Source organism: Macaca fascicularis, chromosome 6, assembly GCF_037993035.2.
Source record: "Macaca fascicularis isolate 582-1 chromosome 6, T2T-MFA8v1.1".
Taxonomy (NCBI): domain Eukaryota; kingdom Metazoa; phylum Chordata; class Mammalia; order Primates; family Cercopithecidae; genus Macaca; species Macaca fascicularis.
In genome coordinates, this window is record NC_088380.1 from 158,575,432 (window position 1) to 158,598,851 (window position 23,420).

Here is a 23,420-nt window from a genome sequence, read left to right on the forward strand (position 1 = left end):
TATTTTTAGTAGAGACGGGGTTTCATCATGTTGGCCAGGCTAGTCTTGAACTCTTGACCTCAGGTGATCCGCCACCTTGGCCTCCCAAAGTGCTGGGATTACAGGCGTGGGCCACCACGCCTGGCCTCAACTAGTTAACTTTGACAAATAAGAGGTGTAGTCTTGGTAGGAAGATGCCAGGGGTTGGAGCCCCACTCTCAGTTCCTCCCTTTTCCCTGAGGTACGTTCACAGAACCTTAGGTCTCTGTAGAACAGTTTGAAATCACTGATCTAGACCATGGATTATTGGGGGAACCAGCCCCCAATATTTCAACGTAGGTTTTTTCTATTTTCTCTAAGGGTCGGCCAGTCTGAGAAATAAAAAGAGTACAAAGAGAGAAATTTTACAGCTGGGCCTCTGGGGGTGCTATCACATATTGGTAGGACTGTGATGGCGACCCTGAGCCGCAAAACCAGCAAGTTTTTATTAGAGATTTTAGAAGGGGAGGGGATGTACAAACAAGGAGTAGGTCACAAGGATCACGTGCTTCAAAGGGCAATAAAAGATCACAAGGCAAGGGCAAAATTAGAATTATTGATGAGGGTCCATGTCCCGCTGTGCACACATTGTCTTGATAAACATCCTAACAGGAAACAGGGTTTGACAGCAGACAACCGGTCTGACTAGAATTCACCAGGCTGGAATTTCCCAATCCTAGGAAGCCTAAGGGCACTGCAGGAGACCAGAGCATATTTCAGTCCTTATCTCAACCGCATAAGACAGACACTCCCAGAGCAGCTGTTCATAGACCTCCCCCTTGGAATGCATTCCTTCCCCAGGGCTATTAATTATTAATATTCCTTGCTGGGGAAAGAATTCAGCGATATTTCTTCTACTCGCACATCCGTCTGTAGGCTTTCTGTGAGAAGAAAAATATGGCTCTATTCTGCCCGACCCTGCAGGCAGTCAGACCTTATGGTTATCTCCCTTGTTCCCTGAAAATCACTGTTATTCTGTTCATTTTCAGGGTGCACTGATTTCATATTTTTCAAACACACATGTTTTACAAACAATTTGTACAGTTAACGCAATCATCACAGGGTCCTGAGGTGACGTACATTCTCAGCTTACGAAGATGACAGGATTAAGAGATTAAAGACAGGCATAAGACATTATAAGAGTATTGATTGGGGAAGTGATAAATGTCCATGAAATCTTCAAAACTTATGTTCAGAGATTGCAGTAAAGACAGGCATAAGAAATTATAAAAGTATTAATTTTGGGAACTGATAAATATCCATTAAATCTTCATAATTTATGTTCTTCTGCTGTGGCTTCAGCCAATCTCTCCGTTCAGGCTCCCTGACTTCCCACAACAATGGATAGACAATTTTCTTCTGAAAAGGGCAAAATAGTAAACATTCTAGGCTAAGTGGGCCATATGGTCTTCGTTGCCATTCTCCAACTCAGCTGTTACAGTGTGGAAGCAGCCATAGATAATACATAAATGAGTATGACTGTATTTTAATAAAACTTTATTTACAAAAACAGATGGTGGCTCGATTTGGCCTGCAGGCTGTTGTGTGCCAATCTTTGACGTAGACCAACCCTTTCCTTTTATTTGTTTTATTATTATTATTATTATTGTTATTATTATTAAGAAAAGATCTCACCCTGTCATCCAGGCTGAGTGCAGTGGTGCGATCATAGCTTCCCGCAGCCTCAATCTCCTGGGTTCAAGCAATCCTCTCACCTCAGCCTCCTGAGTAGCTAGGACTACAGGCAAGTGCCACCACCTGGCTAATTTAAAAAATTTTTTTTAGCGTTGGGGGGGTCCCACTATGTTGCCCAGGCTGATCTTGAACTCCTGGCCTCAAGCAATCCTTTGCCTTGGCCTCCCAAGTGTTGGGATTACAGGTATCAGCCATCATGTCCAGCCTAACCCCTTCCTTTTAAAGTTGTGGAAACTGAGACCCAGAGGGTTAAAGTGGCTCAAGATTGCACACACACACACACACACACACACACACACACACACACACCCCAAAAAAAAACAGGACCTTGTGAGAGCAACTGCTGCAGATCCCAGTCTTGACTTTAGGCCTGCGTATCTTGGTATTATGGGCAAATGAAAGCAAGCATATGGTGGGTGGGCAGAAGAAATCAGGGAACACAAGCTTATGTATCAGTTAGTGTTAGGTTCAGCTGTATGTATATACCAGTAAGCTCAAAATAACAGTAGCTGTAACAAAAATGAAGGTTATTTCATTCTCACATAGAAACAAAGTCTGGAAATAGACAGTTTAAGGCTCATGTATAGAATCCATCATCTTCTAGCTAAGCGCCATGGTGCATGCCTGTAGTCTCAGCTACTCTAAAGGCTGAGGCAGGAGGATCGCTTGAGCCCAAGAGTTTGAGGCACTGCACTTTGGCCTGGACAACAGAGTGAGACCCCCACCTCTAAAAAATAATAAATTAATAATAATAATAATAATCTCTGGAGACCCAGGTACTATCCTTAGCTCATGGCTTCAAGCGCTAAGGAAAGTGACATCATGGCCCGATATGGCTACTAGATTACATCCTTCTTTCAGGCAGGAGGAAGAATAAAGAATGGTGAGGGCCTTCTAATTGCATCAGCTCATTTTAAGGAGTCTTTCTGGAATTTCTTTGCATCTCAATTAGCCAGAACTTAGTTATATGTCACACTTAGCGGCAAAGGAACCTAGGGAATGTCATCTTTATTTTAGGTTGCAACGTGCCCAGCCATAAATTAGGTTCTATTACTAAGGAAAAGGGGATGAAAGGCTTTTTTTTTTTTTTTTTTTGAGATGGAGTCTCGCTCTTGTTGCCCAGGCTGGAGTGCAATGGCGCGATCACGGTTCACCACAACTTCCGCCTCCCAGGTTCAAGCAATTCTCCTGCCTCACCTCCCAAGTAGCGGGGATTATAGGCATGCACCACCACACCCAGCTAATTTTGTATTTTTAGTAGAGACGGGGTTTCTCCATGTTGGTCAGGCTGGTCTCGAACTCCCAACCTCAGGTGATCTGCCCACCTCAGCTTCCCAAAGTGCTAGGATTACAGGCATGAGCCACTGTGCCTGGCCAAAAGACTTTTGAATAGAAAATTGGCAGTCTCTGTCACAAGTTATTTGAATAGATGTGAGTTGCTCCTTTTCACCTGAAAAACTCCAGGCCCGGGGTGTTTAATGACCATGACAAAGCAGCCTGAATTAATGGAAAGAGCACCCCAAGCTGCTCCCATTTCCCTATGTGAACTCAGACAAGTACCTGCACTTCTTTGTTGCTTCACTTTAGCCATATGCACAGTGAAAGGACTCTAACAGTTCCACTTGTAGGATTTTATTCCTAGGAAATACTGAGTTACCTGATACCAGACAATATACACTTTAATAAGTTCTGGAAACAACGTATTAATAGATCATTCTATCCATCTGAGTTCAGTTGTGGGGCACAGCCACCACCCGAGCTCAGAAAGGGACTTCATCAGGTGCTTACAAAAGGATTGGAAGGGCTGGAGGAAGGGGCTGAGGCTGAGCTTCCAGCATTATGACTCTCAGAACAGTGCAGGTGAACTGGCTACCAGAGGGGCAGCCACATTGCCCCATCAGGAGGGCAGGGAAGCAGAGGGTGGCTGCTGGACTATGAAGTTCAAGTGTGTACTGCCATGGCTATGATCCAAGGGGTCAGGAAGCCATAGCCACCAGTGCCTCTCAACACCTATGAAACTAGTGACTAGACACAGGAACACTGCTGCCAAATAACCCAATGTCTCCATGCTGGGCGGGAATAGCCAAAATCTGTGGGACAATGGCTCTTCCTGATTTCCACCTTCCGAATGGAGCAGGAGTGAACCTAATCAATGAAACCTAATTTTTTTTTTTTTTTTTTTGAGATGGAGTTCCGCTCTGCATGCCAGGCTGGAGTGCAGTGGCACAATCTCGGCTCGCTGCAACCTCCGTCTCCTGGGTTCAAGTGATTCTCCTGTCTCAGCCTCCCAAGTAGCTGGGATTACAGGCTCATGCCCCCATGCCTGGCTAATTTTTCGTATTTTAGTAGAGATGGGTTTCACCATGTTGCCCAGGCTGGTCTCGAACTCCTGAACTCAAGCAATCCACCCTCCTTGGCCTCCCAAAGTGCTAGGATTACAGGCGTCAGTCACCGCACCCAGCCAATGAAACCTAATTTTCAATGAGAAACGTAACTACCAGGAAGTTAGGTTCACGTGGGGCTTGGCCTTCCAGCCTCACATGTGGGAAAGCACACAGGAAAGAGGTTGGAACTGACGTGTAGTGCCGGTGAACTATATGCATGCACCACTCTGTATAACTTAGCTAAACAAATTAAGGTGCATTCGCACAGTGGAATGCTTTCCAGCCATGAAAATCAGTATTTTTTTTAGCCAGTAAATACTTTCCAGTCACTTAAATGGGCAAGAAGGGACAAATCTTAGAATTCCAGACAACATATTTGTCCCTTCAGGGAGTGGGGTTTATTTCCATATGCAACCTTGAATGTGGCTGGACTTACTTCCTGAGAATAGAGAATGAGAAGGTCAAAATCGTAACTTTCTGGACACAGATCCAATCCAGTGTACCACATCAGGTTTAGTCATCAGGTCTTCTTAATCTTCTCTGATCTTTGAGAGTTTTCCAGGAACCTCACGGCCAGGAGTTTGCCAGGAACCCTAACATCATCAGTAATAGATCATGTCAATATCTATGTACCCCCTGAGATAATGAAATAAGATGGAGACTTTACCTCTGTGTATATTCTTCCCCCAACCGCAGTTTAATCATGAGAAAAATCCCAGACAAACCAAATGAGAGGGACAGGCTATATCATATTTGGCCAATAGTCTTCACAACCATTAAAGTCATGAAAAACAAGAAATGATTGCTAAACTCTTAAAGATCAGAGGAGATGAAGGAGACCTGATGACTAAGGGCAATGTGGTACGCTGGATTGGATCTGTGTCCAGAAAGAGAGCACTTATGAGAAAGCTGGTGAAATCCAAATAACATCTGGAGTCCAGTTAACACTGTACCAGCCAAACAGTGGCTCATACCTGTCATCCCAGCACTTTGGGAGGCCGAGATGGGTGGATCACCTGAGGTCAGGAGTTTGAGACAAGCCTGGCAAACATGGCAAAGCCCCATCTCTACTAAAAATTCAAAAATTAGGTTGGGCGCAGTGGCTCACGCCTGTAATCCCAGCACTTTGGGAGGCCGAAGTGAGCGGATCACGAGGTCAGGAGACCAAGACCATCCTGACCAACATGGTGAAACCTTGTCTCTACTAAAAATACACAAATTAGCCGAGCATGGTGGTGCGTGCCTATAATCCCATCTACTCGGGAGGCTGAGGCAGGAGAATAGCCTGAACCCGGGGGGCGGAGGTTGCAGTGAGCCGAGATGGCACCACTGCACTCCAGCCTGGAGACAAAGCAAGACCCAGTCTCAAAAAAAAAAAAAAAAAAAAATTAGCCAGGCAGGCTGAGGCAGGAGAATTGCTTGAACCTGGGAGGCAGAGGTTGCAGTGAGCCATGATCACTGTACTGCACCCCAGCCTGGGCAACAGAGTGAGACTCCATCTCAAAAAACAATGTGCCAAGGAGCTTTGGTACCAATGTACCAATTAGATCTTAGTTTTGACAAATGTGTCATAGTTATGTAAGACATTAACATCAGAGGAAGCTAAGTGAAGGATATATGGAAACTCTCTGTACTATCTTTCCAAGTTTTCTATAAATCTAAAATTATTCCAAAATAAAATTTGCTGGGTGCAGTGGCTCACACCTGTAATCTCAGCACTTTGGGAGGACACAGTGGGAGGATTGCCTGAGCCCAGGAGCTCAAGACTGGCCTGGGCAACATGGTGAGAGACCCCTTATCGCTACCAAAAAAAAAAAATTATTAAAAGTTATTTTGTTAAGAAAAGGAGATCAATGTTGCTCTGAAATGAAAATAAAACTTGATATGAAAATGCGTCCATTAACTATTCGGTTAGTGAAAGAAGCAGGTAATAAACCATCAATACTAATAAAATGGTTAGTTAGCACTTATTGAGTGCTTATAGCATGCCACCCTCTGTGCAAAATGATTTCTGTGGATTATCTCATTTAATTCTGAGAACCACCCTATGAGGTCAATGCTATTATCCTCAATTTACTGTTAGGGAAACAATGGGCTAGATGGTTTACATAACTTGTCAATAAAATATGGTGTTAGTCTAACTCTGGAACCTGAGTTATATGAAACACTACCATATATCACCATTTAGCTTTACTTATATTGTATATATTTACAGAAGCCTAAAAAGGATATACTCCAAACTGTAAGAGAGAATTTTCTTTGTCATATGGAGACTATGGGGGAGGGTGTCACATAAATAAAATTATTTTAGTTTTTTACAGTTATCCTGTAATATCATAGTAGGTATTTGCATTAATAACAACAAAAAATGAGGCAGTAGGACTTTTGGTTTCAAAAGGACTTTCCAGTTCTAACACTTTAGAATATCCAAGGCCCCTGACATCTCTGGAGGTTTGGTCTGAGGCAGAGGCAGAGGCTTGAGATGGCAGTAGGGGGACTTCTCAGCTCTCAGGGTGGTGGGTGGTGGGGTGTGGTGAATTTGAGCTTTTGGAGACTCTGGGCTGTGCTTCTAGCCTTAACCTTCCACCTCCAGCCCTCCTTGCCATCTCAACAGCTTTAGTGGCCTCTCTAATTACTAGGAACACAGGGAGAAGCACAGCTTCTGTTTTGGTAAAAAAAGAAGTCATATACCCACAAACCAGTGCTTCAGTGAGGGTTGTCACCAAATTGGACTCTGGAAGGGGTCTGAGGAAAGCGTAGGGGCCAGGCTTGATGTTGGAAGTAGGCTGACCTAGCAGGCTCAGTCCTTTTACAAAGTTGTAAGATCCAGGGACACGTTTTCAAAGGTGTAAAATGGAGAAGCCAGGCCAGGTGCGGTGGCTGACGCCTGTAATCCTAGCACTTTGAGAAGCTGAGGTGGGAGGATTGCTGAGCCCAGGAGTCTGAGACCAGCCTAGATAACATAAGTAAGACTCTATATCTATAAACAAATTTTAAAATTAGCTAGGTGTGATGGCATGCACCTATGGTCCCAGCTATTTGGGAGGTTGAGATAGGAAGATCACTTGAGCCCAGGAGGTCAAGCATGTAATGAGTGAGCCATGATCACACCATTGCACTCCAGCCTGGGTGACAGGGTGGGACCCTGTCTCAAAACAAAAACACAACACAGAAGCCAGGCTTCGATGAGCCCCTACCATGCTGGGTGCTTTATATGCATTATTTCCAATGTAGGTACCATCCAGAGCCACATTCCCCAGATAAGAACAGAGGGAGTAGCCCACCTGGGTTCCTTCTGTGTGATTCCAGGCTGTGCTCCCAGCCTTAACCTTTCACCTCCAGCCATCCGTCAGTAACTTCCCCCAGTAAGCTCTCTCCTTAGGAGTCAGGAACCCTGTGAGCTGGCAGAGGATCAGCGGAGGCCCAGAATGGTTTGGCTTTTCCATGTTTTCTCAGCTTCTACTCTCAAAAAGGCATCAACAAAGGGACTAGTGACCAGGCGGTCATGCTCATTCAAAACTCTTTCTCCAAGGAATGGCTGAGGAGGGAATTTGGGATCTGCCTTGGGAGGTGGAGCAGAAAGGGAGTAGTAGGGAGGACAAAGGAAAGACCTGCTTCTGAGGAATGACCACAGGGAAGGGCTAGGCTGATGCCCCACATATCAAGACAAACCCAGTTCCAGTCCAGAGAACTGCCAGGGATATAGATAAGGGTGGGTTCCACATCAGAACTTCCCCTGGCAGAGCTGTCCAGAGCAGAGCCAGCAGCTCACAGTGCTCCCTTTCAGGGGCAGGGCTGCCGTGCAGGTGAAGGAAGGCTCATGGACCACCCATCAGAAGGAGGGCATGTGGACATCTGTTCCTAAGATCCTACAATGATAATAACAACAGCAAAACTGAGCTCCTTCTATGTACACGTGTCCTCTCACTTCACCCTAAGAAGGTATTACTCTCACCTTACAGGTGTGAAAACCGAGGTCCTGGACAGTTCTATGTATTTATTTTTCAGAGATGGTGTCTTGCTCTGTCACACAGGCTGGAATGCAGTGGCGTGATCGTAGTTCACTGCAGCTATGACCTCCTGGGCTCAAGTGATCCTCCTGCCTCAGCCTCCCAAGCAGCTGAGACTAGAGGCACTTACCACCGTGCCCAGCTCATTTGTCCTGGACAGTTAAGCTATTTGCTTGAGCTTACACATCTGGTAAACAGTCTGTTTATCTGCAGAGCCAGCATTCTTATCCAAGATACAGCTTACTTCTAGGCATCAAGGGATTTACGATTCTAAAAGGATTAAGATCCTTGGAGCCCATGATAAACAGACCAATGGAAGGTAACATCCTTATTTTTAGAGGCTTTGATTTTATTGCAAGGCCCTAGTCAGTAGTCATGAGATTCACCTAGGGACATGAAGACTTTCCTTCTCTGAGGAAGAAGATTAGAAAACTTGTCTTCTTAAACTAAGCGGCCACAGCCCTCAAAGCCATGGAAATCTAAAAGAAGCTCCGATGGACACTCCCAAGAAATTACAGACTTGAGTCTTTTAGAGACTGGCACTAATTAAAGGCGAATGTCATGGAGAGGGCGGTGACCTGAACAACCATTCACCTCCCACACGGCACAATCTTGAGGTTCCATTTTACTTTTCATAATCTGCCGAAGGTGAAATAATCTAGATCTGAAATTTTTCAGACTTCAGTTTTCAAACTTCAAGTCGTATAATTGTGAAACTTTTTGGCCAGACATAAAGTTTTATGTGTGGAATGCCATTATCAAGAATGAGGCACATGAAGATCTTTAATTCTCACAATGGTCAGAGTAGTTATGACCCCCGTTTTCCAGAATAGGAAACTGAGTTGCACAAAAGAATCAGGAGCTTTCCCAAGGTCACACAGTTTTTAAGTGGTGAAGAAATTTAAAGCCGGATCTGCTGAAGTCCAGAACATGGCTTAGTACCACTGGGGCTGTAGGCGGAAGCCCAGTAGATAAAATTGTGAGTTGGGGCAGGCACAGTGGCTCATGTCTATAATCCCAGCACTTTGGGAGGCCAACATAGGATGATGACTTGAACCCAGGAGTTCAAGGCTGCAGTGAGCCGTAATTGTACTGCTGCATTCCAGCCTGGGCCACACAGCAAGGCTCCATCTCTAAACAATAAATTGCCGGGCGCGGTGGCTCAAGCCTGTAATCCCAGCACTTTGGGAGGCCGAGACGGGCGGATCACGAGGTCAGGAGATCGAGACCATCCTGGCTAACGCGGTGAAACCCCGTCTCTACTAAAAATACAAAAAACTAGCCGGGCGAGGTGGCGGGCACCTGTAGTCCCAGCTACTCAGGAGGCTGAGACAGGAGAATAGCGTAAACCCAGGAAGCGGAGCTTGCAGTGAGCTGAGATCCGGCCACTGCACTCCAGCCTGGGTGACACAGCGAGACTCCATCTCAAAAAAAAAAATAAATAAATAAATAAATAAATTAAAAGATACAAATAAAATTATGAGTTGAGCTGCTCTGGTTTGAGTTTGGGTGTGTTAGGTTGGAAGAGGCCAGCTCACTGAGACTTTCCCTTGTGCCCTGTAGGACCCTTGGAAACCTTGATAGCACAAAAGCAGTTAAAAAAAACTGGAAACAAATGTCCTTCAACAGAGGAATGAATCACACCTTCTGGTATATTCATTCAGTGGAATACCTACTACTCAGTGATAAAAAGATAACATTTCAAAATAATTATGCTGAATGAAGAAGCTAGACAAAAATGAGAGCATACTGTGTGATTGCATTTATATAACTCTAGAAAATGCAAACTAATCAATAGTGACAGTAAGCAGATCAGTGGTTACTTGGGGGCAAGGAGAGGGTGGGAGGGATTACCAAGAGGTGCCAGGAAACTTTTTAGGTGATTAATATGGTCACTATCTTGATTGTGGTGATGGTTTCATGAGTGTGTGTGTATGTATGTGTATGTGTTAGATATATATGTATCTTAATTATACACTTTATTCCTTAGGTAGGAGATAGCAAAAAAAGTTTACACTTTAAATATGTGCAGTTTATTGAATGAAATTATACCTCAAAAAAGCAGTTAAAAAAAACTTCAGCTGGGTGTGGTGGCTCATGCCTGTAATCCCAACACTTTGGGAGGCTGAGGCGGGCAGATTGCTTGAGCCCAGGAGTTCGAGACCAGCCTGGCAACATGGTGAAACCTTGTCTCTAAAAAATATATATATGTAAAAATTAGTTGGGCATGGTGGTGTGTGCCTGTGGTCCCAGTTACTTGGGAGGCTAAGGTGGGAGGATTGCTTGAGCCTGGGAGATGGAGGTTGCAGTGAGCGGAGAGTGTGCCACTGCACTCCAGCCTGAGTAACAGAGATCCTGTCTCAGAAAAAGAAAAACGACACACACACACACACACACACACACACACCACTTCAAAATTCAAAAGACTTGCTCAAGCTCACTCAGCATGCTGATGGGGAGCCAGGCCAGGCCAGAGCTCCCCCTGTGGCTCACACCTATGTGAGGAAGGGAGCCTCCCCCAAATACAGCCCCCAGGCTTCACCCCATACTGAGGGCCAGGGTAGTTTCTCTCCAGTCATGGTAACGTGGGTACTGGACAAGCCAAGGCTCTGGTCACCAGGCAAATGGGTAGGTCAACAAAGCAAAGTTGGTGGGAGCTTCACCCCATCAAGCCCAGAAACAAGGGTTGGTTACTGGGAACACCCTAGGGGAGGCTGTACTCACAACCAGGGATCTTTGACAAAAATAGAAACCTGCTAGAAGGATTAGAAGAGACAATCTCTTCCTCCGTCAAATTACCTGGGCCAACACCTACTGAGCACCTACCACGTGTGAGGGTCTGCCTTAGCTCGCTCTCTTATGGAATCTAGGTAAGGATGGGATGAGATCAATGCAAGGGCATGACACACTAAATAGGCATCCCCCAAATGGTAGCCATGACTCATCAAATATTCCCTAAGTGCTTGCTCTGGGTACAGAGGGAACAGATGCTTGGGCTGATCCTCGAGGCCAGGAAAGATACGTGGACAGAAAGCTTTGCCACAACACCGAAGTTTGTGAGATAAATGCTTTGAGGGCCAAGAGGAGACATAAATTACTTCCAGCTGTGGAGAGGTTTCATGGAGGCTGTGGTATGTAAGGGAGGGAAAGGAATTTGTATATGGGGACAAGGGAGGCTAGTAGAGATCATTCTACTTACAGGGGGCAGCATGAACAAAAGCAAGCCACCTGAGAAGCGGGCTGGCTGGCTGCAGTGAGGAGTGAGAAAGCCTAGAAGGGTGGGCTAGGGCCAAGTGCTCGGGGAAGCCCCAGAGAAATATGTGGACACATCTGCTCCCCATCCCCACTCCTGCAGAAGCCTGAGCTCCGCTGTGTGATTCATTCATTCCGTGGACAGCCAGCTGGGCTGCTGGCAGGCGTGGGAGCTTCCCTAATGCCTCTGTGGCCTTGGAAGAACAGAGCCAAGTGCCTCAGCTAGAAACTTGGATTTCAGCTGGGAGTGGTGTAGAGAGAACTCAAAGGAAATGAACCCCTCTGAGAAGCACTCACTCTAAGAAGCACCAGTGTCTCAACTCTTGGGCGTTCCCAATGGGCCAGCCGGTCTGCACCAGACCTCCAGGGCAACTAAAAATGGAAAAAATCAAGTTTGTTCTCTCAGAGCCCAGAGAAACTGTTCTTTAAAAAGAAACTGTCTTAAACTTCTTTGTGGATGGTCAAGTCCAGGAGACACTGCCATCTGGTGGTCAAGAAACACATTTACCTTGTGGGCTGGGAAGGAGTCCCTGAACTCGAGGGGCCACAAAGGCAGAAATGGCCCTGAGATTTGTTTAGTACTTTCATAATGGGATGGAAATTATGCTTGCAATCAGTTTAGAGTTGAAATAAAATGTTATTTCTGGCTACTAAATTCCCCGAGGTGCAGGCATTATGCATTGCGCAGATGAGGAAACTGCCCATGAGATAGATGAGGTGGCTGGTCCCATGTCTGAGCTGGTCAAGTGCAGAGCCAGGTCTTATTCCAGTCTCCAGCAGACCTGGGTCCCCAGTAAGTGCCCAATAAATGGTTAAAGTGGTGATTCTCAACATGTGACCCACAAGAGCCTTTCAGAAGGCACATGAGGTTAAATTTAAAAGCTTCTGTAAGATGCCTTTTCCTCCTTAACAATTGTACGGTAAAGTTTTCCAGAGTCTAAATGAATGCAGTGACTTCATCTAGTCCCAATGGCTAATGGGATGTGTGCCTGGGTATTTTTGTTTTAAAAATTCCTGTTGTAATTTCTAATGTAGTATAACCCACATAACCAAAACTGTTTGATAAATTTTTAATTTTTTTTTTTTTTGAGACGGAGTTTCGCTCTTTCGCCCAGGCTAGAGTGAAGTGATGCAATATCAGTTCACTGCAACCTCCGCCCCCTGGGTTCAAGCGATTCTCCTGCCTCAGCCTCCAGAGTACATGGGATTACAGGCATGTGCCACCACGCCCGACTAATTTTTGTATTTTTAGTAGAGACGGGGTTTCACCATATTGGCCAGGCTGGTCCCAAACTCTTGACCTGAAGTGATCCACCCGCCTCAGTCTCCCAAAGTGCTAGGATTACAGGTGTGAGCCACTGCACCTGGCCAAGATCCTCAATAATTTTTAAGAGTATATAAGATCTACTCAGGAGGCTGTAGCAGGAGGATTGCTTGACCCCAGAAGTTAGAGGTTACAGGGAGCTATGATCATGCCACTGCACTCCAACCTGACTAGTTTCAACCTGACTCAGCCTGACTGGAATTCAAATTGCCATTGTGACAGATTTTTGACTAATGAAATATTTTAAAAATGAGTGGCAGCCAGGTGCAGTGGTTCATACCCATAATCCCAGCACTACGGGAGGCTGAGGCGGGTGTATCACCTGAGGGCAGGAGTTCAAGGCACTTTGGGAGGCCAAGGCAGGAGGATTGCTTGAGCTCAGGAGTTCAAGATCAACCTGGGCAACATAGCAAGACCCCATTTCTAGAAAAAAACTAAAAAAAAAAAAAAAGGTGAACTGGGCATGATGACATGTGCCTGTAGTCCCAGCTACTTGGGAGGCAAGAGTGGGAGTATTGCTTGAGCCCGGGAGGTCAAAGCTGCAGTAAGCCCTGATTGCACCACTGCACTCCAGCCTGGGTGACAGAGAGAAATCCCATCTCAAAACAAACAAAAAGCCAAAAATGAATCACTAATATTTTCTGAGTGATTTTTAACCAGCAATCACTGCTCTAATTGATTTATACGTATCACTTCATTTAATCCCCACAACCACCATTTGCAGTAGATGCTATCATCACATTTTATGTCTGTGGACACTGAGAGGTTAAGTGGCCCAGCTGGGAGGTACTGGAGCTTGAACTCTATCCCAGGCAGTTTGTCTCCACAGCCTCTTCCCACTATTCCACTTGCCTTAACATTTGATAACCTTTTGTGCAATTCACCTGATAGACAAAAGTTTTTCAAAATATGAAATCTACGAAACCGGTGAAAAGAAAGGGGATCACTGTTCTGGGTCAATGCCTTTACTTTATAGTGAGGAAAAAATGAGGCCCAGAGAGGGGAAGTGATTTGCTAAAGATCACACAGCAAAGAATCAGAATCTACAGGGTGTCTGACTTCCAGGTGGGAACTCTCAAAACTCCAACCCGAGTAAGCGTAACCACCTACATGTGAGCAAGCAACACCAAGACTAGGCAAGACAACATCTCCAACAAAAGCAGCTTGATTTTATTGCGGGGAAGCTAGGAAGGAATAGGACAACTGAGGGTCTCCACAGGAACACCATTGCCCAGCATGACTGCCAAGTCCCAGGTCTGTCTGGAAGCCAGGGGAGGAGGATCAGCATCCTAGGAAAGACGGAAAGTTAGGTGGAACAAAGGCGCCATCTGCTGTGGACATAGCGATATTGCAAAGGCAATAAATGCACAAAGAGGCAGGGGTGAGGGGAAAACCTAGGGTGCAGATGCAGGGGCAGGACTAGAACCCCAATGTCCAGCCCTGCACACTGCTCCCATGAAGTCTGTTATACTCCCATGAACCTGTTATACTCAGGTTGGCTGGAACGCATTAACCTTGCTAAGCCAATCACTGCCAAAGCCCTCTTGTGGGGAATTTCCAGGGCTGCCAGGATACTCAGTCAACAGCACTCCCTGTCCTGTTACAGTTTATGTTGGAAAGGCAATGAACAAAAGCTTGAGCAAATAAATCTGCCAAGAGTCAGATGATTAAGGTGACTTCAAAACCAATAAACACTCTATCTTTGAGGTTCCCAAGCCTGGCTTCAAGTGGGTCACTGAGGAACCTCTTAGAGCAGACTTCAAAGACATGTTGCCTGAGCACGTGGACTAAAGCTGGCTTATTTAGGTGATTCTTACTGAGTACTGTGCATCTGAATTTCCAGGAGCCTTTCCATACAATACATGGTTACTGAAATATGTACAGATAAGATTGTATGATGTCTAGAAGTTGCTTCAAAACAATCTGGGCAGGAGGGAGTGGGCATGATGTCTAGAATTTGCTTCAAAATAATCTGGGTGTTTCGTTACCCAGATGAAACAATGAGGACAGTGGAGTTTCTAATTCAAGATGTGTGCATTAGGGCTCCCCCACATGGATATAGATAGCTCCGGAAGAGTTTTTTTCCTTCTCTCCCTTCATTCCTTCTTGTCACAGAGTGCTTTTATCAAAAAATAACAGGCCTTGGTGAAATAAACACTAATTGTTGGATCTGGGTGACGGGTACTTGGGGATTCATTCTATCACTCTACTTACATGTGTTTGAAACTTCCTATCATAAAAAATCTAAAATAAATAAAAAGTGCCATGAAAATTACTAAGCCATAGGAAGGAATGATTTACAGATACATGATATGACCTGAATGAATCTTGAAAACATTATGCTACATGGAAAAAGGCAGACACAAAAAGGTCACATATAATGTAATGCCTTTTATATGATCTGTCCAGGGTAGGCAAATCCAGAGTAGTAGTAGAAAGCAAATTAGTGGCTGCCAGGGGATGGAGAAATGGGTAGTGGGGAGTGACTTCTTAATGGATATAGGGTGTGTTTCTGACATGATGAAAAAGTTTTGAAACTAGAGAGAGGTGGTGGTCATACATTGTGAATGCAACAAATGCCACTAAATGATAGACTTTAGCCCATTTATGCCTAGTGTTCCATTATTGGAATGCTAAGCTTGTGGGAGTTATTTATATCCTACTGCTCAAGGTCATCACCAAGGTTTGATTTTTCACATAAAAAACTTTGCAATATTCAGCATAAATGGGTTAAAATAGTTAATTATTATGTCTTGTGAATTTCATCTCAATAAAATAACATGAGAAAACATGTTTTCTATGAGAAAAACACATTAAGCTACACATGGTTTACATCCAACAGATATTACTTTTTTAGTTAAAAAAATTCATATGCCGAGGCCTGGAGTTTCTAATCCAAGATGTGTGCATTAGGGCTCCCCCATGTATATAGCTAGTTCAGGAAGAGTTTTTTTTTTTCTTCTCTCCCTCCATTCCTTCTTGTTACAGAGCATTTTCATAAAATACAATCTTACAGGAAGCCCAATATGACACAGGGCTGTTTGGGAGCTATGGAAGGTCCAGAGCCCCCATCCACTCACCCTCCCTACGAAACCCTAGGGGTAGAGGAATGATGTAAGAAACACTATTCTTCAACATGCTGGAAACAGCTGATGTTTTACTTCCCTAGAGGATAAGCCTTCATATGTGGAGAGATTGCACACCAATCCCCACAAGGCAGGAAAGCAGGTTGGAGGTGTTAGCCCCATTTTACCGATGGGAAGACCAAATCTCTGTAATGTAAAAAGTCCCCAAAGTCAGTGTGAAATGAGGACAGAGTTGGAATCAGAATCCCAGATTCCTCGTTATTCATCCTGGGCTCATTCCTGAATATGCATTCTATCTATGGATGGAAAGTGCATGACGAAAACAGATGCATCTGACATCTTGTGACTTGCATGTGATGTTACCACATACACAGAACACTGCCATGGCTCAGGTTCCAAATGTACGCCTTTGGGAAGGAGGCTATCCTCGAAGAGGACCTACCAGTCAGTTGTGGCTGGCCTCTGTCTGCGGGGTCTCCGTGGGCCCATTCACAGGGACAATGCCACCAGTAACAGTTACAGAACCCCGATTCAGGATATCTGACTTTCTTCCTGCCTCTGCCACTCACCTGGGTGGGACTTTGGTTGAATCGCTTCCCCTCTCTTGGCCTCATTTTTCTCAGTCACAGTCAGGGCACCAAACCACATCAGAGATGTGGTGATCATTGTAATTCACGAGTCAAATGTGCTACATGGGCAATGGCAGCCAGAAGTGCCCTGCTGAGACTGGCTGGATCAATGAGTAAGGTCTGCCTGGTTCCAGAGTGAAGACTGGTGGCACAGTGCCCCTTACTGCCTCACTGGATTACATAAAAGTGAAGGGAACATCTAGCTCAAACATGCTATTGTTTTTGTACCAGTCTGGACAGAGGGCATGCTCAGGAAGCTAACAGTTTCAAGTAGAGAGGGCGGCACAGTCTGTATTAACTCACTTGGTCAGGGCACAGGAGAATAAGGCCCAAGGCATAAGTGTCAACTCTGATGAGACAGTCAGTTTATCAAAGCCAGAGCCATGTGTGGTGATATGTGCCTACAGCTCCAGCTACTTAGAAGGCTGAGGCAGGAGGATCACTTGAGCCCCGGAGTTAAAGGCTATAGTGCACTATGATCACACCTATGAAGAGTTACTACCCTCCAGCCTGGGCCACATAGTGAAACACCGTCTCAAACAAACGAACAAACAAAGGAGCCAAAATGCACTGCTTAGGGTCATAGACTGTAAACTTAAACCCTGCTATCCATGAACTGCAACCCCCAAGTCCGAAAGAGGACTCTGGGAGACTTTACAGTGCTCTGTCCACTCACAGGGGCTGTAAGAATTCCCTGAACTTGTGATTTGCATTAGACAATAATAAAATATTTGTAACCACTTCAAAGAAGGTAGACAGTGGATTGAAAAGAACCCAGGGGGCTCTTCTGCTCCACTCAAGCTCTCAAAGGCCAAGGTGTTAGCTCTGATGAGAGGTGTGAGCAGCAGGTTTGTTCAGCAAGTGATGGGGCCTTACCCACCTGCCCACTTTGGTCCATCCTGTGGGCTGTGGGGACCAGGTGCCTACTACTCGAGGCCAAGGTAGGAAACAGTCTTTCCTGTTTTCTTCAGGGTTGCAAGCAGAGTGTCCACGCTGTGCTCAGATTCAATGCAGATCTTCTTGTTGGGCAGGTCAATGTCATACTTAACTCCTGCAGGAAGAGGAAATGGGGTATGGGGAAAGGAAGCACAGACCCTCCCAGTTATATAGCAAGAAAGAGTTCAGGCTCTAAATTACTACTCACAACCACCCTTGCCCTTTCCTGTAGAGCAGGGATTGGCGAACTTCTTCTGTAATGGGCCAGAAAGTAAATGTTGTAGGCACTGTGGGCCACATATGGACTCTGTTGTATATTCTGCATATTTTTTTATAACTCTATTCTTGAACATACAAAAATAGGCTGTGAGCAGGATTTGGTCCATGGGCTGTAGTGTGCTGATCCCTGCTCTATACTAGGGCTTTTTGAGACAGAGACTCACTCTGTTGCCCAGGCTGGAGTGCAGTGGCACAATCTCAGCTCACTGCAACCTCCACCTCCGGGGTTCAAGTGATTCTCATGCCTCAGCCTCCAGAATAGCTGGGATTACAGCCATACGCCACCACATCTGGCTAATTTTTGTATTTTTAGTAGAGACAGGGTTTTGTCATGTTGGCCAGGTTGGTCTCAAACTCCTAATCTCAAGTGATCTGCCCGCGTTGGCCTCCCAAAGTGCTGGGATTACAGGCATGAGGCACTGCGCCCAGCCACGTTTTTTTTTTTTTAATTGCAAAGGTAATATAGACATTTTTTTTTTCCAAAAAAGCAAACATTTCTAAATAAAAGTAGAAGCAGTAAGGCCCCCTATTGATCCTACCCCTTGAGATCACTGTGAACAGTCCGGCTTCTATCCAGACTTTGTCCCAGATAGACAAATGAAAAATAATTTCTCCAAATGGCATCACACTACATAAACAGGTCTTGCTAATATTTTACTTTTTTCTTTATTTATTACTTTTATTTATTTATTTATTTAGAGACACGGTCTCATTGTGTTATCCAGGCTGGAGTGCAGTGGCACAATCACAAATCACTGTATCCTTGAACACCCAGGCTCAGGTGATCCTCCCATCTCAGCCTCCCATGTTGCTGTGACTGCAGGCACATGCCACCATGCCTGGTTAAGTTTTGTATTTTATGTAGAGACAGGCTTTTGCATATTGCCCAGGCTGGTCTTGAACTTCTGGGCTCAAGCGATCTGCCTGCCTTGGCTTCCCAAAGTGCTAGGACTACAGGTGTGAGCCACTGCACCCAGCCCATTTTTTTTTTTTTTTTTTTTTTTTTTTTGAGACAGAGTCTTGCTCTGTCTCCCAGGCTGGAGTGCAGTGATGTGATCTCAGCTCACTGTAGCCTCTGCCTCCTGGGTTCAAGCGATTCTTCTGCCTCAGCCTCCCGAGTAGCTGGGATTACAGGCATAAGCCACCATGCCTGGCTAATTTTTGTATTTTTAGTAGAGATGGGGTCTTGCCATGTTGGCCAGGTTGGTCTTGAATTCCTGACCTCAGGTGATCCACCTGCCTCAGTCTCCCAAAGTGTTAGGATTACAGGCGTGAGCCACAGTGCCTGGCCCTATTCTTTTTTTAAAAGCTACAATCTTCCATAGTGTGAACGTACCACACATCCACTTAATTAATCCATGTTAAAGGTCATTGAGGATGCTTCTAATTTTTCACCACTATCACAATGTTATAGCAAACATACTTGAACTTGTCTTAAAAAAACTTATAAAAATATTTTTATACAGTGAATTCACAGAATGGAAATTGTGGGGCGACAGATGTTTGACACATTTTGAATGTTTAATAGACATTGCAAAATTGCCCTCCTAAATGACTATGCCAATTTATAGCCCCCCAGCAGCACATGAGAGGACCCAGAGTTTTACTCTGACAAAAGAGCACACAGAAAGAAAGGAAAAGTCTTGAGAGGTTCTAGGCCTGGCCTCACCATTGACTTGCTGGGTGACCATGGATGGCAGGGGTGGGGTCCTGTTTCTCATAGGCCTCAGTTACCTCATCTGTACATGAAGGATTCAGGGCTGGCCAGCTCCTGTGGTCTTTCCAGCTCAAGAATGCTATTAATCTGTGATTCCTCAGCCCTCGCACTCTTCTTTTAGGGCCCTAAGCAACTCAAAAAACCCTCCTGACTTTCTCAAGAGGCCATCCAAGCAGGGACAGTAGGAAAAGATGGGGAGAAACCTGCCAAAGCTCAAAGGCAGATCCTCCAGCAAGGGGCCTTAAAAATCATATGGTTGGCTGGGCGTGGTGGCTCATGCCTGTAATCCCAGCACTTTGGGAGGCTGAGGCGAGTGGATCACTTGAGGTCAGGAGTTCGAGACCAGCCTGGCTAACATAGTGAAACTCCATATATAAAAAATATAAAAAAATAATTTTATATTTTAATAAAATATATAAAAATATAAAAATTAGCTCAGTGTGGTGGCATGTGCCTGTAATCCCAACTACTTGGGAGGCTGGGGCAGGAGAAGTGCTTGAACCTGGGAGGCAGAGGTTGCAGAGAGCCGAGATCACACCACTGCACTCCAGCCTGGGAGACAGAGTGAGACTCCTTCTCAAAAACAAAAACAGGCTGGGCGCGGTGGCTCAAGCCTGTAATCCCAGCACATTGGGAGGCCCAGACGGGCAGATCACGAGGTCAGGAGATCGAGAGCATCCTGGCTAACACGGTGAAACCCCGCCTCTACTAAAAAATACAAAAAACTAGCCGGGCGAGGTGGCAGGCGCCTGTAGTCCCAGCTACTCGGGAGGCTGAGGCAGGAGAATGGCATAAACTCAGGAGGCGGAGCTTGTAGTGAGCTGAGATTCGGCCACTGCACTCCAGCCTGGGCGACAGTCCAGCCTGGGTGACAGAGCAAGACTCCGTCTCAAAAAAACCAAAACCAAAACCAAAAACAAAACCAAAAATCATATGGTTTCCCAGCCTGGGCAACAAAGTGAGATCTTGTCTCTACAAAAAAAAAAAAAAAAATAGCCCGGTGTGATCCTGTAGTCCCAGCTATTCAGAAGGCTGAGGTGGGAGGATCACTTGAGCCTGGGAGGTTGAGGCTGCAGTGAGCTGAGGTCGCGCCACTACACTCTGGCCTGGATGAAGTTCCTGGGGTGGGTAGGTGTCCTTGAGCTGTCAAACAAAATTAGGCCCGTTCCCACTTCATCCAGAGCCTGCTGCTTTATTTGAGGGGCTCCTGTGCAGTTTCATTTTTAAAGCGTCAACAGGCCGGGCGCAGTGGCTCATGCCTGTAATCCCAGCATTCTGGGGGGCCAAGGAGAGAGGATCACCTGACATCAGGAGTTTGAGACCAGTCTGTCCAACATGGAGAAACCCCGTCTCTACTAAAAATACAAAATTAGCTGGGTGTGGTGGCCCGCGCCTGTAATCCCAGCTACTCGGGAGACTGAGGCAGGAGAACTGCTGGAACCCGGGAGGCGGAGGTTGCGGTGAGCTGAGATCACGACATTGCATTCTGGCCTGGGCAACAAGAGTGAAACTCCATCTCAGGGGAAAAAAAAAAAAAAAAAAAAAAAAAATTAGCCAGGCACGGTGGCAGGCACCTATAATCCCAGCTACTCGGGAGGCTAAGGCAGGAGAATCACTTGAATCCAGTGGAGGGCACGTGAAGCAGGTTGTAGTGAGCAGAGATCATGCCACTTCACTCCAGCCTGGGCAAAACAGGGAAACCCCATCTCAAAAAAAAAAAAAAAAAAAAGCATCAACAGTAGAAGTTGATACAGATACACAAGATATACATTCCTATACCACAGCTGGGGAAACCCAGGCCTGAGAAACAAGGGCCCACAGTCATATGGAAAGTCAGCAGCCAGGTTCTTTCCACTGTTTCAGTTTCTCTCAGATTAAGATTCCAGTTTACAGGGCCAGAGGTCAGCCACTGACTTGCTGCGGGACTCTGGGCAAGTCACTTAACCTCCTGGGTACTGGCATCAACATCCTCATTCCAAAGATGAAAAGTACAGCTCAGAGGACTGCTAATGAGATCACGTCCATGTGGAAGCCATTTGAAAACTTAATGTCATTATTATTTAGGGTTTTAAAACAGAAAATTTTAGAAGATTGTGTGACAGTTCATGTAGGGGAACAAGAAAAGAAAAAGTCTTAGAAGGCTGACTGGCATCGCCAAAACTCTGATCACAACTCAGTTATTACCTCATTCAGTCCCAGGACCAGATCCCAGCCCTCTCTGGGCCTCAGTTTCCCCAGATGTGAAATGACAAGGCTGGATGAGACTGATTGTTGAAAAGAGGTGCTTTAAGGATATCTACGTGTGGCCAGGTGCAGTGGCTCATGCCTGTAACCCTATCACGTTGGGAGGCCAAAGTGGGCAGATTACTTGAGGTCAGGCGTTCAAGACCAGCCTGGCCAACATGGTGAAACCCCATCTTTATGAAAAATACAAAAAATTTGCCAGAAATTGCTTGAACCCAGGAGGCAGAGGTTGCAGCGAGCTGAGATCATGTGCCACTGCACTCCAGCCTGAGCGACAGAGTGAGACTCCATCTCAAAAAACAAAACAAACAAACAAAAAACCCTGCATGTGAGCGATTCAAAATTACTTAAAAAAATTTTTTGAAGCAAAGAAATAGAAAAAGACAAAATTTTTTCAAATTGTTACTTTTTAAAAATCTTTCTTTTTTTTTCTTATTTATTTATTTTTTTTGAGACAGGGTGTTGCTCTGTTGCCTCCACTGCAGTGCAGTGGCATGATCTAGGCTCACTGCAGCCTCAACCTCCTGGGCTCAAACGATCTTCCCACCTCAGCCCCCCAAAGTAGCTGGGAGTACAGGCATGTGCCACCATGCCTGGCTAATTTTTTTGGTACGTTTTGTAGAAATAGGGTTTTACCATGTTGCCCAGGCTGGTCTCAAGAACTCCTGAGCTCAGGCAATCCGCCCACCTCAGCCTTCCAAAATGCTGGGAACACAGGTGTGAGCCACCGTGCCCAGCCCCATTTAAAAAATCTTAATAGAGGCTGGGCAGGGTGGCTCACACCTGTAATCCCAGCACTCTGGGGGGCCGAGGCAGGCAGATCACCTGAGGTCAGGGGTTCGAGACCAGCCGACCAATATGGAGAAACCCCGTCTATACTAAAAATACAAAATAAGCCAGGAATGGTGGCGCATGCCTGTAATCCCAGCTACTCGGGAGACTCTGGCAAGAGAATTGCTTGAACCTAGGAGGCAGAGGTTGCGATGAGCCAAGATCGCACCACTGCACTCCAGGCTGAGCAAGAAGAGCAAAACTCCGTCTCAAAAAAAAAATTTTTTTTAACAGAAAATGACACTCAGATGTGTCATGCAGTATACACTGGAGATGACCAACATATTCACTAGTACTGCCATGGTTCCAGAGCTAGTCCTGGCAGTTCTAGTTAATTTGGCTAAATCCCAGCTCCACCATTTACTGACCATGTGATCCCAGATAAGTTAACGTCTCTGAATTTCAGCTGTCTCCTGTTTAACATGGAGCTAGTCAAACAAGCTATCTGAAATGGCTGTGGTTAGGATTAAATGATGTGATCCACATAAGAAACTAACAAGAGTAGTTGGTACGTGCTAAGTACTCAATACATTTTAGTTTTACTGTTATGATCAGCTTAACCCAAAGCCTCTCCTGCAACATCTGCATGCATCTGAACATGGCATAAGTGCATCTGTCTCCTCTATCCCACCCCTAACTGAGGGCCACTCACTCACCTCCAAGCTTATCAAGGACCCGAGAGACAGCTTCAGCACAGCTTCCACAGGTCATGTCCACAGAGAACACGTGCTTCTGAAACAAAGGGGGAGCATGACCCGAGCCCTGCAGAGTGACCCACACACAGTGCCAGCAGACAGGCCCACTCAGGGTCAAAAGAGAAGGCAGAGAGACTGGGTAGGACCTGGTTGGCATCAGACTCATCAGGAGCCTGTTTCTGAGCCCCAGTCTCTTCAACTATAGAGCAGCTAAGAGTTTCTACCTCATAGGTGGTATTCAATGGAATCATCCCCATAAATCCTTTAGCAGTGTCTGGCACACAGTGAATAGAATCACCTGGAGATCTAGTTTAAAATGC

General features: G+C 45.6%; 1 protein-coding gene across 4 annotated transcripts in view; it reads right to left on the bottom strand.

Moving 5' to 3' along the window:
* Nucleotides 1–377: 377 nt before the first annotated feature.
* ATOX1 (antioxidant 1 copper chaperone) overlaps nucleotides 378–23,420 on the bottom strand; it is a 29,212-nt gene continuing 6,169 nt past the window's right edge. The window contains exons 2-4 of one of the 4 annotated variants that reach the window (XM_073994625.1): nucleotides 23,062–23,134; nucleotides 17,279–17,449; nucleotides 378–712 (exon numbers count right to left, since the gene is read on the bottom strand). In XM_073994625.1, the coding sequence (XP_073850726.1) occupies nucleotides 17,325–17,449; nucleotides 23,062–23,134 (198 nt within the window). In that variant the 3' untranslated portion in view covers nucleotides 378–712; nucleotides 17,279–17,324. Of the gene's footprint in view, nucleotides 713–13,832; nucleotides 13,973–17,278; nucleotides 17,450–23,061; nucleotides 23,138–23,420 lie in introns of those variants that run through there. The other 3 variants (XM_045394425.1, XM_005558323.3, XM_005558321.3) reach the window with 3 other exon arrangements.